This window comes from Borostomias antarcticus (assembly GCF_949987555.1).
Source record: "Borostomias antarcticus genome assembly, chromosome: 2".
Classification (NCBI taxonomy): Eukaryota; Metazoa; Chordata; class Actinopteri; order Stomiiformes; family Stomiidae; genus Borostomias; species Borostomias antarcticus.
In genome coordinates this window covers 30,588,090-30,601,030 of record NC_140235.1, presented here as the reverse complement: position 1 = coordinate 30,601,030, position 12,941 = coordinate 30,588,090, and the positions used below count along the sequence as shown (strand labels likewise).

Genomic DNA, 12,941 nt, shown 5'->3' with positions numbered 1-12,941 from the left:
TCTTCCTTTAAATGTGTCGATTTCGATATCAGCAAATTGACTGATTGTGAATTCAATTTTCTGTCGCTTTTGGGGCACTGGAAGTGTTAAACACGCTCATGACCATTGGAGTCTGTTGATGTGATCTCTGCTTAATGGGGCGATCAAGCAAGCTGCAACGAGGAACAAAGACCAACACTGACTCCTCAACACTTCCTAAAACTATGGAATCCGACACAGGGAAAATAAATTAGATTCGAGAACAATTGAGCAACATAAACTATCCAGTTTACACTGATGAGCAACCGTCACGATTAATCGTTTTAATTCGCACATTACTCGAGGGCAACGTCTGGCATGTTAATTTTGGATAAACAGAAGAAGGCAGACAGAGAGGAAATCAAATTACTTAACATTCATTTATATTATAAGATTAGGGTAGTTGTTAAAAGCTGCATGGGTGACCATGATGTGATTTAAAACCTGCTTCAATAGGCGTATCTTTATTAGAGATAATACGTTGTCGCCCCCTATTAAACAGGCTATAGGGAAATAGGCTACATTGAAATGTCTGTGTCGAATTTCAGCCAGTGTCGAGCCATGACAATTCCAATATTTTTTTCTCCAAAATATAGGCTAAAGGCCTACATTGTTGTCCTAGGCTACTTGTTGTCCTACTCAGTCCTCTCTTCAAATATTTTTTTTCCCAGATTTGTTGAAGTTGAATAGGCTATGAACATGCATTCACTCGGTTATCCAGTCATGCTTACAAAAGGCTATGAGAACAAAAATGTTGAAGGCAATCGGTTGTTGTATTTTTAATCCTTTAATATTGTACGAAATGTAACCAAACATTATTGTAAACTAAATTTTACATACGAGCGCATTTCTCCATAAATAGCCTACCGATCATTTCTAACATGTGTTAGCCTACCGGTCCTCTACATGCGGATAGATATGGAAAATTGAGCTATTTACAGGTAATACTTCCTTGCAATTGTCAAGGCAATGGACAGATAGCTTTTTATATTTATCACGTACATAAACAGATTGACACGGAGTTTCAGGCTTTCACTACACGATTTATCGACATGACATTAAATAACAACAATGATACTGTGCTACTCAAACTGGACCTTGGACGAAATGTTGCACTGAATACAAAAGCACAATAATACTAATAGTCGGTTAGGTCGACGTGTAGACTGTAGTAATACTGAGTAATTCACATTTGGTACACATTAACTATAACATTCTGTTCAACCAAGTCTACTCATCGCAATATTCTTAAACCATCTCATTTCCATATATCTAGGGACCACATTTTCACAAATTCCCTTAAACTGTGATATAAGTATTTACAAAATAAAATATTACATTTTGAACTAGGTGAATCTTTATGTACAAAAATCAGGCCACTACCCGCAGATAGCATGCATTTCGAGATTTCCTGTGTGCAGTCTTTTAATATAAAGACCCAAAGAAAATAAAGTAAAAAGGTAAAACTTGGTAGCCGGCCTTGAACCTTGTCCATGCATTGTTCTCTTTCTTTGCTACGGCCGTTAATCAACCATTTTGGCCTCCACGTTTTTTTCTCTCGTCCAAGCGTTAAAGGCTGACTTTTAAGTCTTGGTTTCCAAGCAGTCTTAATTCTGCAGTCTTTTCTGAAATATTTACACGTACCATTCATTGAAATTTGATGACAGCGTGCTGTGACTTGTCGTGTGATGTACTGTCGACGCTGCTGGTGAGATGGAGCTGGTGCTCTGGTTCTCTGTGGACGGTGATACAATGGTCGGTGGCGTGGATGACTCGTACCCTGAACTTGCCGCTGGGGATGGCTGGGACCCTTGAGTGGTCGCCTCGTGAACCTGCGATGGTGCACAAGAGGAAAAGTGAATTTAATTTTTATTGAGCTTGTGTTGAACATTCTGTGATTCATTATAAAAATACAGCGCCTGTCATCCATCTTTATCGTCAGTATGAAGATTGGGGTTTATGGAACGTTTCTGAGAGGCCAATTGCATTCCCATAACGTGAGATCACATATTTCGGGATATGGCGGCTGGCAATGGCATCCAAGTGTATACAGAGGCAACATAATACAGGATATGGTTTGTCTGCACAAGGCTAACTTACATTCACAAAAATGTTACAAGGTTGTAAATAAATTCATGAAAATGAATGGCTATGAATGTGTAATAAACATAACATTTTACCTTCATGTGTTTCCGGAGTGAGCTGGGGTGTGTGTAGGACTTGTCACACATTTTGCAGAGATAGGGTTTGTCAGACGTATGGACATGCATGTGTTTCTTGCGGTCGCTGCTGTTTGCAAACCGTCTGTCGCAGCCTTCGAACTCACATTTGAAGGGTTTTTCACCTACAGAACAAAGAACATTTTAAAGTCATATGTAAACAAAGAAAAAAAAAGTGTGATCGCCAGAATTAAAACTCTGGATGTTTTCATTTCCATAAGTAAAACGTTATTTCATTAGGCCATTTAAACTCACAATTAATACAAATAATCACGAATAACATTTAGGCTATTTATGTAGGAGCTAGGCCTATTTAGGCCTATTTATTTAAAGCATGTTGTATTTATCTCTATATTTAGGCTTTTTTTATGTTTTACTTTATTAAGAGAAGCATAGGGCCTATAGGCACACACCCACTGCAATTGTTTTTTGAGTTTAAAAAAAATTCCCACCTAAAATAGCATGTATAGCCTACTCCTCTTCTCAAAATAAGTGCATGCACAGGCTTAATACAATAAGTGAATTACAGAAATATCAAATAAAAGGCTAGTCTGCATTAACAATAACAATAGGCCTACCAGTCCATTGAATGCATGCATAGACGTCTTAGATAAGGCTATCTTACCAGTGTGAGTCCTTTTGTGAATCTTTAGATTTTCCGATCGAGCAAATACTTTGCCACAGCCGGGAAAAGGACATGGAAACGGCTTCTCTCCGGTGTGCACTCTGATGTGGTTCACAAGTTTGTATTTGGCTTTGAATGGTTTTCCTTCTCGGGCACACTCTTCCCAGAAGCAAATATGGTTCGACTGCTCCGGTCCCCCCACATGCTCCACCGTCAAATGGGTCACCAGCTCGTGCATCGTGCTAAAAGTTTTGTTGCACGACTTTTTCGGATTCGTTAGTTGCTCTGGTTCGATCCACTTGCAGATCAACTCTTGTTTTATCGGCTGCCTCATGTAACGGAAGAAGGCCCCTGCTCCGTGATGTGCGGCCATATTCATGTTCATAGGGCCATAGCCATGCAACTGGGTCGAAGCATAGTGGTCGGACCGCGGGCTGGTAACGTGGCCATACTGGTCGGCTCGCCCGTACATGTCCCCCGAAAAGCCCAACCGCATTTGACTGTTAACAACATTTGAGGACGCATGGCTCGCGGCTTGCTCGTGAAGTCCTGGGAAGAGCAGGTGCCCCGCGGCATCTGAGTGTGCATGTGGTCCTGCAAAACTTCCCGCTGCGGATGCGAAGAGACTGTGTTGCGCACTGGTGGCGTCTCCGAAGCCCCGATTTCTGAAGAGAAAGTCCCGGGTTGAGTTGAAAGCCGCGGTGGAGTAAGAGCTGACGTGTGTCGGGTGGTGGTGGTGCCCGAGGGCAGCAGCTGCGTAGCCGGGTGCTTGGGAGGAAAACGCCGTTTGGCCTGAACCGAGATCATGCGAGCTGTGGTTGATTTTGAAAGCGCCCATCCCGTCTGCGAACGGATTTATCCCCAAAGCCACTTCTCTTTCTGTGACTTCGCCTGTTGAGTGATGCCGCGAGGAGCCGAAAGTAGTCACTCCTATGGTAGGATACTGAGGTCCTGCGTCCAAGAGCATCTTCAAGTCTTGACTTGCTGAGACGACTGAGAGGAGAAATCAAAAATCACGCACAGATATTCTTAGTCCCTACTTCTACCTGCAAAAATTCTCGGACCTCACTGAGCTGAGCAAACTCCAATCCAGCGATTTTCTATTTACTTTTACAGGACAGGAATTTCCCCCACTAGTTCTCATCCGATGCACACGCAAATCATGTACAATATTGTCTTTTGCGGTTTATCTTCCTGTGGCGAAACTTTCACCTCCTCAGTCAGGCGGTGAGCTCTAGACTGATAGTCGCAATCATTCCTGCAGATAAATGAATTGAAAAGACAACACAGTCCACCCCTGATGAATGGGAAAGGAGGGGGGTGTCATGTGACCGTGTTCTCGGCCGTTCATTGGAGAATCCCGTCTTCCCCCGAGTAACATCCACTCACCAAATAACAATCCGCGGTGCTGTGCCCACACTCCTATTGGTCCGTTTACATCATCAATCCTAAGTATTGTGAGATTGCTGACTGAGGATTTGGTTAAAAGGCTGAATAACAACACAAAAAGTTGAGAAATATAAAGAAACAAAGGGCTATATGGAAACGGAGATCAGCGTTCACTGCGAAGTCGAACTCTACTGCTTACATTCACATACACGTTGAAGCAAAACAAAATAAAAACATTCGTAATACAGTGTTTTAAGCCCAAAGGGGTTTTAAGCCCAAAGTAGGCTAGAGATGGACATCGTTGTTCAAGTGCATACGAAATAGCCTAGTAGACTTACCAAAAATGTAATATAATGTAGCCTATCTCTCTCTCTCTCTCTCTCCCTCTCTCTCTCTCTCTGTGTCTGTGTATTAATCTAAAAAACATTGGGTGGAAAATGCTTTGCATATCAAATTTTATCTAAACTCTGATTTCCTATTCCAGAGCACAGAGGCCCCAATGATGCGTGCAGATATAGGAGTAAAACTTGTGCAGTGTGAGTGGGTTAGCATCCAAGTTGTCACAAGGACAGTGGGTTCCAAAAGTAGCCAAAACAAGACGGCCGTGTGCCCAGTAACTTTTAAAAAAATTCCTTTTTAAACTTCAGTTGTCAAAATGTACAGAAAATGTGTAATTTCAGACGCACGAGAGGTGGCTGCACGAGAGGTTTACCCCCCCCCCCCCACACAACCCCTTGCATTATCCGTTCCCTCACTGAACTGCCAGAAAGAGGTATCAGCTTTGTATTCTCACATCACTACCCTTAACCTACAAACCATATAAGGGTTTCTCGAATCCAAAGTGTTCCAATTGTTTTGTCAAATATAACTATTAAGTATTGTCTGTGTAGTTTACACGTTTTTTGCGGGCGAGTAAAGGCATAACCATTGCATGTGTAAACCGATGTGGGTTGTCGAAGTTACCAAGTGGGATTTGCGGCGCTCTCTACAGGAACCTCCGGCTGCTAGAGTTCAAAGCCGCATGCACAGATGTGCCTTACCAGCCATTAAAATAGCATCTTGGCTGCTGGTTTCTGCTCGACAGTCCCAAATTCACAGTTGAGAGGCCGAGGGAGGAGAAGGAGTGTGTTGGCTAATTCTCAAATGTTAGACATTTGGAGGGAGCCTTCAACAGGTGGAGAACGGTAAGAATGGCACGTATAGACGTGACTTTGAAAAGATAAAATACAAAGGCATAGGCCTGCATCTTAAAGGGCATGATTGCACTGTTACTTTATCTGATGCACACCAGAAGAGGCCAAGTCATTGCGCGGCTATATTGCTGAGTTATGCATATTCTATAATCCGATTTGACGGTGGAAAAAATATGTAACTGCTATAACTACCTTTAGACTCATCACCCTGACTCATGTCTTAGGGCATATAGGCCTACTATAGTAATGTGTTGTATCGGATAGACCTTATGGATATTGTTTCTATTAATATTGATATGGAGTGCAATAAAACACATTGAATACGTTGAATAGTTCAAACTATAGTGAGGGTCATTTGATACATTTGTGCTGATTGTGGTGGTAAGGGAAGCCTACAATTGGCTAAACAAAGTATGCATCTCACATGCATCTCACTATGTAATGGATCTGAGGAAATGCGCTGTTTTTGTCCTGTGTCCCACTTCCTTGCTGTTTATATTCGAGCACAACTTGGAACAGAAATAGGCCTAGCACTTCAAAGTCCTGCGTTACGCGTCATGTTCCAGAAATGCCTGAATAGTACAGCTGCGACCCTGACTACTCCCGGAGCAAAGGGCATTTAATAAACATCTTTAGGATCAGTAATGCTACCTCATAAGATATACTTATTTATGACGTGCTGGACATGGAGTTGTCATCAAAGGTTTCTGACATGTCAATTCAAAATTCCCAAGAGACTTAATATTAATTTGGATGCAAAACATAGGCTACCGGCTAAATCAAGGTTTCACGTTTGACATGGTCAAAAAGACGACGGCCACTGAGGTAATGATAAAACATGGTTATCAACAGGGAGACCACATTTACCATTCTCGTGTCAGACAGTTTTAAACTTTTTTCTGATCTCCCTGTTTAGCCAAGTAGCTAGGCTAAATGAGAAATAATTTAATGTTTAGACTTTGATATCCATTTCTAATGCCAAAGTTGTTTACTTGGACACTAAATATGAAGTACTGCTACTACTACTGAAGTACTGCTACTACTACTGAAGCAGACTACTTCAGACCATGGTCACAAAGTTGTCCCCAAAAAATACGGGTTAACTGCCTTTGAACTACCCATCACTCTTAGAGACAACAAAATCGGCTATTGACTACTATGGACACTTTTAGTTGTGATTTTTGACATTAATCTGTTTGACTGCCCTTTGGGTCAATTCACATAACAATTCGTATTTGTCTATAGTGATTTAATTGAGGAAAAGTCGGCAAGCATTAGACATTTAAAACATTTACCTAACATGCATCAATATTTCCCTTAATGGCAAAAGGCTATGACAATTTGGTAATATTGGTATGTTTTAAACTGTGCTCATGTTGATATTTAGCCTCGCGGCGTATAAGACATATCAAAATTAGGCAGGCGTCATGTGTAGTCTAAACGCCAGAGGACTGAATTGAATCAGTATCAAATGGCAATATTATTCTATCTTAAAATAAATAGGCTAGCTACTAAATTATTGTATTTACATGCCATGTTAGAACTCGGTCTACATGGTCCAAACAGTAGGCTAACTTTAAAAAGTGTTTGGTGATGTGTTGGTCACCAAACATAACTTTTGCCTCTCAGTCGAGACAAAGTGTAGCATGTGGCCACTCGCTGTCAAGCATTCGCTTATTATTGTGGTTTACAAACGCATTAGCCCAAACAGTTCAAAAAAGGAAACGAATGCGAAATAGTAGCCTACGATTCATTGCTGACGATTGGTCACATCGATGTCTCATACTATGGCGGTGAATCATCAAAAGATTACGTTTTATACTTTGGACAGCCGTTCTCTTCATGTGTGGACCACTCGATACTGTATAACCAACAGTTTAACCCATATGGGGACAAGTTTTATTTTTGGCCTCAAATCTTTGCCGCTTCCGTGCGCCCTTGCTATGGCACCACCTCCTGCGCCCTGATCCTCTCCAGTCCTGGGTCTCAATCCGGCAGGGCTAGTGAGTGAAATTACCCCGGATCATAACAACAGGTCCGCTCCATTACTTCTTTCTCGGGACAATAGACCTCGCTCCCCCATTCACAAACACAGAGAAACGGATCCCGAAGTGCTGGAAGCTGCAAATGCGTGAGGAATAGTTGTGGACGGGCGGGTGGGAGGACATGTAAATATGTTTCTTTATCTCAACGTCTCTTTTCTGACCTGTGTGTGCGTACAACTCCCACTGGGAAATATTTATTTTGTCCGGAAGACAGACTCTGTGAAGATTTCCTTTGATGCGCAAATTTTGGAACGTGCGTAAAGTCTAATTATGTCGTAGTTTGATCAGTTAGCTATATAGGCTAACGAAATTAAGATATCTCTGAATTATGTATGATCCATACAACTTCCATAGAGTGGCTTCTTGCATATTGAGCATGTCTCTTTTAGTTTTAATCACATAACCAAATCATGGAAATCGCTGTTATAAAGCACCGTGTTGCATAGCCTATAGCTCCTGGACACACTAGCAGAACAAGCGATTACACTTCTGGAGCAAAGATTTAACTTTTGAGAATGAGTTTAAAGTACAATAACCTTTGCATAACAACTACTTTTTTCTCTCCACAAGTGTAGCCCGAGGCACTGCGCAGGCGCTGTTGTTCCTTGCTGTCACTAAAACATTTTTCTTCGCATTGGAAACTGTCACAAGTGACGTCAATCACTGGGCTCTGACCAATTAGAACGCAGGGTGATTGTTTAGCTCCGCGGGCTGCAGCGCCGACCATGAATCTCTATTCAGTATATCAAAGCGTCCTGCTGCTGCCTCTCAAGCGAATGGGATTCCATGTAGGCACTGAGATAGAATCTAAACTTTAAAACTTTTTTTTTCTCTCCTCTATTTTTCATTGCGATTAAAATATATTTGTCATCATCATTATTATTTTGCCTGCTGTCAAGTTATTCTAAAATTAGGAGTAATGAGCGTGGATGCTTTGGGAAGCCCTGTGATGGACCCTACGTTTTCCAAACGGAACACGGCGCTGAGATTAGTTGACTTGGCAGGGGCTCACCACCATCACCATCATCACCACCATACCCCTCAGAGCGTGACAGGCTTCCCGGGGTTCAGCAGCCATCCACACTCAATGGCTCACGCGCACCCTGGGGAGATTACTGCGGAACCCCGCCTGGGGCCGAGTCCATTCGGGCCAGAACACATGGGGCACTCCGCGGCCCTCAAAATCAGCCCAGCCCATCATTATCCTCACCACCATCACCACCACAATCATCATATGGCAGGCCACAGTGAAGTGGTCTCCAGTCAAACGGGAGCTTTTGGCCCGGTGCAGGCGACGACGGTCCCCTATTCTATGTCTCACACGGCCCAGGCGTTATCCGCAGGTAGGGATTTCCTCATTCGAAGAGATCTGACAGCTCAAGCCATGCCAGTGCTGACCGACCAGACTCCTGGTTCAACCTCTCACCACGGAATGTTTGTCTCAACAACAGGTAGCTATCCGGGACACTATGGTCATCACCCCGACGCCGGAAACCATACCCTTTTCTCGGGACTCCATCACGAACAGCCGTCTAACGGAGCACCAGGTGGCCAAGCCTTGAATGGACAAATACGGTTAGGAATACCCGGAGAAATGTACGTTAGGTCTGATCACTTGAGTCAAGTGGCAAGCTCCAGGGCAGACCCGTACTCCGCCTCGCCTTTACATGGCTACGGCGGTCTGAATCTGAACATGAATCTCAGCGCGCACCACCACGGAGCCGGTGCCTTTTTCCGTTACATGAGGCAGCCGATAAAGCAAGAACTCATTTGCAAGTGGCTGGAACCGGAGCACGCGCCGAAGAAACTTTGCTCCAAAACTTACAGCACTATGCACGAGCTGGTAACGCATGTGACAGTCGAGCATGTCGGAGGACCCGAGCAGGCAAACCATATATGTTTTTGGGAAGAGTGTCCAAGGGAGGGAAAACCGTTTAAAGCTAAGTACAAACTTGTAAATCACATTCGAGTGCACACCGGAGAAAAACCGTTTCCATGTCCATTCCCCGGCTGTGGAAAAGTATTTGCAAGATCCGAGAACCTTAAGATCCACAAAAGGACACACACAGGTCAGCGACTTCATTTGTATTCAAAGGCACCTTTAAATAATGTATCCTTCACAGTTTGTATCAGGTTAAGAATTTAATTTAATTAATAATCTCTATGAAATAGGCCTATATTTAAGATGCTATACCTTACAATTTCTCCAATTGATAAAAAAAAAAAAAGAAACCACTAGTAGCATGCTAAATAAACAAACCTTTATCTGCTTTTTATGTGTTTATCCTCCAGTTTATTTAAATATTGATTTAAGCTGTATTTTGGGTGTGTTAACTAATAACTGACTAAATGGGATATTTGGAGCAATGCTTTTATGGGTGGCATCTGCACAAATAGTGACATGTGCATAGTCCATATAGGAGGATTAGCTTTCTGTGTGTGTGTGTGTGTGTGTGTGTGTGTGTGTGTGTGTGTGTGTGTGTGTGTGTGTGTGTAGGCTATGTGTGTGTGTGTGTGTGTGTGTTGATCAACCTAATTTCCAAAGTGTTGTGAGTTTCATAGTGGTCAGAAGTTAGTGCTCGGAAATTCTAGTAGCCTACATCTCACTCAGGCGTTTGACGTGTGCACTGTCATGTTTATGCCAACACAAATCGAAGACTGAGGCCTACCACAGGTCTGCCCGAGTACTGCCTCATAGAGAAAAGCAATATCAATCAAGCTCAACAAAAGCTGCAGATGTATTCAGTCTTAAATTACTGCCTTCAGAATGTAGTCTACCTCTACAATGTGTGGTCCATGTATCTATTAATTTTTTAATTTAACATAATATTTCGGTTCTGGCACCTTATAGATAGGATCCAACATATTTTAGAGAATATATAGCCTAATGTTTCAGCCATTAAATAAATCTATCAACTAATGTTTTTATAATAAGATTTATTAATTGTTCGTGTTGTCAAGGATTGCACTCTTCTTGTTATTATTATTATCATTATTAATATTATTATTATTGATATAAATAAAAACATGTTAGTACTGTATCTTCATTGGTATACATTATGAGGTAGGGATGCTTGTTGTAGAAGCAGCAACACAAACTCCAAATGTTACAGCAAATTGAAGAAGAAGATGGAGAATGGCAAACTTGTACATTATTATCAAGCCTATTATGGTAACTTACAAAGCAGTAATGACTTTGCTTTGGGAACGCTCGTGCTAGACAAAGCAACAAGTCGATAGAAACAGGCGCCTAGGGAGGGGCCACAGCAGTGTAACAGGTAGTAGCTAATTCTACTACGCTGACCATTTTTTAGACGCTGCACTCTCCGTTACTCGTTGGACACGTGCGTCACGTTGCCATGCCGTAATAACATGGTTATTATTGATAACCATTATGTAATACAAGGTTAGTAGAAATACGAACACGAGTAGCCCAGTTGTCCTATAGAACAGACATGGCTGCCTGAAAAAAGATCTACCTGGGGCGTCGAACACAAACACAAAAGTGTTTTTTAATGGAATAAAATCACATGTCTGTCCACTCACAACATCGCACTCCACAGTGACCTGTAAATACAGTAGCTTATAATATTTTTGGTGGTCGTATTTGCATCCACAACCATGTAGACTACTATTTAGCCTGGTCTATGCCTTATTCACATTACTAAGTACAAATCTGTTTAATTATTTCGGCGTGTGTTGACTCCCAAGGGCCCTGGTCTTGGGTATCGTGTTTAAAACCTGAAACTGTGGTTATGGCTCAGTCTCCCCCTGGGCTCTGCTCCTCGGCGTTTTCTTGTAGAACACTAATATCCTTGATTGGCTCTCTCAGTCCAACAGCTGAAGGTCAAATTGATATTCAACACCCAAGTATAATTAGACTACAGAAATTACACGTCGCTTGTTGTGCGCCTATGAGAGAAATCAGCATTGGATAATGGCAGTGTAATTTATTCAGATTGTCTTTTTGCCTGGTCATGGTGTCAGATGGTTTAGTCATGGATGCGGGTGTACATGTTTGCTTGTGGAACCAGATGTTTCTTCTAAGTTTAATCATTGTAAATCACTGAGCTAGTAAGTTAGAATGAACTTTATGACCCTTATTTCTGCATGTGATAGAATGCAGCAGTACCCGTTTTATCTGCGTACTTAGAAGACAGTCTACCATGCTCAAAATTATCAATAGGCCTACTTCCAATCTGATAAAGGAATTTCTCTTCCAGATTTAACTAGAGAGGTGACAATCCGTGACCTTCACGTGTTGTGGGTGTAATAAAGAAGCTGAGGATACAACCTAATCTCTATTTTTGTATTGCAGGTGAAAAGCCCTTTAAATGCGAGTTTGACGGATGCGACAGACGTTTTGCCAACAGCAGTGACCGGAAAAAACACTCCCACGTGCACACAAGCGATAAGCCTTACAACTGCAAAGTGAGAGGTTGTGACAAATCCTACACACACCCCAGCTCACTGAGAAAACACATGAAAGTGCACTGCAAGTCTCCACCGCCGAGTTCAGGCTACGAATCTTCAACCCCGTCACTAGTGTCCCCCTCATCAGACTTGGGCCGCGAGCCAGGGGCCTCGTCGCTCTCGGAACCGGTTGCGTCGTCACAACCCGCCAATCTAAGCGAGTGGTATGTCTGTCACAGCTCTGGAGCCAGTGGCACCCATACTCCACCCAGCGGTTCGTCCACACCTGACCCCTCAGACGGGCCGCCTTACAGGAACCCCGAACCAAGGGACGCATACTAGCCAATTAGGTTGAGAAAATGCATCGAATATTAAGATATTTTCTATTTGACTTGAAAAGGTGAACACATCCAAAAGGTCTATTTTTAAATGTTCAGTCATTCAAAATAGTGGCATTGGGCCGATGCCTACCCCCCCCCCGCTCCACCCCCAAAGCCCTTGAATGAAATCTGAAATATGTTTGTAAATCTTTCGATATCTGGTACTGGTTTAATGTACGCATGTTGCTGTATTATTTTGTACATTGAGTTTTGACTTCAATAGCCTATCTTTTTAATTTATTTTTGAATCTGACATTTTTGTATTATCGAACCAAAGTGTTTCAATATGAAAAATGTACATTTGTAAATTGTTGAGTTTCGATGTGTTGATGTGAACAGTAATTTTTGTAAGCTTCTGTCTTTAAGCTTTTTTTTATGAGCCTATTGTTTGCTACAATTATTTGTATAGGCTAAATGTTCTAAGTTTCATACAGACATATTTTCATTTGTGCTGAGGGTCATTTATTGAAATGTTTTCATATATGGTCTATTTGATATTGCCTTCACATTTATAAATGTTTGATCAACCTAGGCATTTGGTGGATATTTTGTATTGTCAAAATTGGTGAGATGCCTTTTTATATGTTCTCGAGTGTACACTCGAACTGTGTACCAAATCGCCTTGTAATTTGTCAGTATTGGGAATAAATCGTGTATGA

General features: G+C 42.1%; 2 protein-coding genes across 2 annotated transcripts; one reads left to right on the top strand and one right to left on the bottom strand.

The window, feature by feature from the left end:
• Positions 1 to 1,652: 1,652 nt before the first annotated feature.
• On the bottom strand, positions 1,653 to 3,829 carry zic1 (zic family member 1 (odd-paired homolog, Drosophila); the record flags this gene model as incomplete). The annotated part of the gene is made up of 3 exons (XM_084450164.1): positions 1,653 to 1,850; positions 2,199 to 2,362; positions 2,863 to 3,829. 3 exons carry the CDS (start codon positions 3,827 to 3,829, stop codon positions 1,653 to 1,655), a joined length of 1,329 nt encoding a protein of 442 aa, XP_084306290.1.
• A 4,579-nt stretch (positions 3,830 to 8,408) lies between these two features.
• Positions 8,409 to 12,244, top strand: zic4 (zic family member 4; the record flags this gene model as incomplete). The annotated part of the gene is made up of 3 exons (XM_084454354.1): positions 8,409 to 8,832; positions 8,941 to 9,558; positions 11,808 to 12,244. The coding sequence occupies 3 exons, from the start codon at positions 8,409 to 8,411 to the stop codon at positions 12,242 to 12,244; spliced, it is 1,479 nt and encodes a 492-aa protein (XP_084310480.1).
• Positions 12,245 to 12,941: the final 697 nt, after the last annotated feature.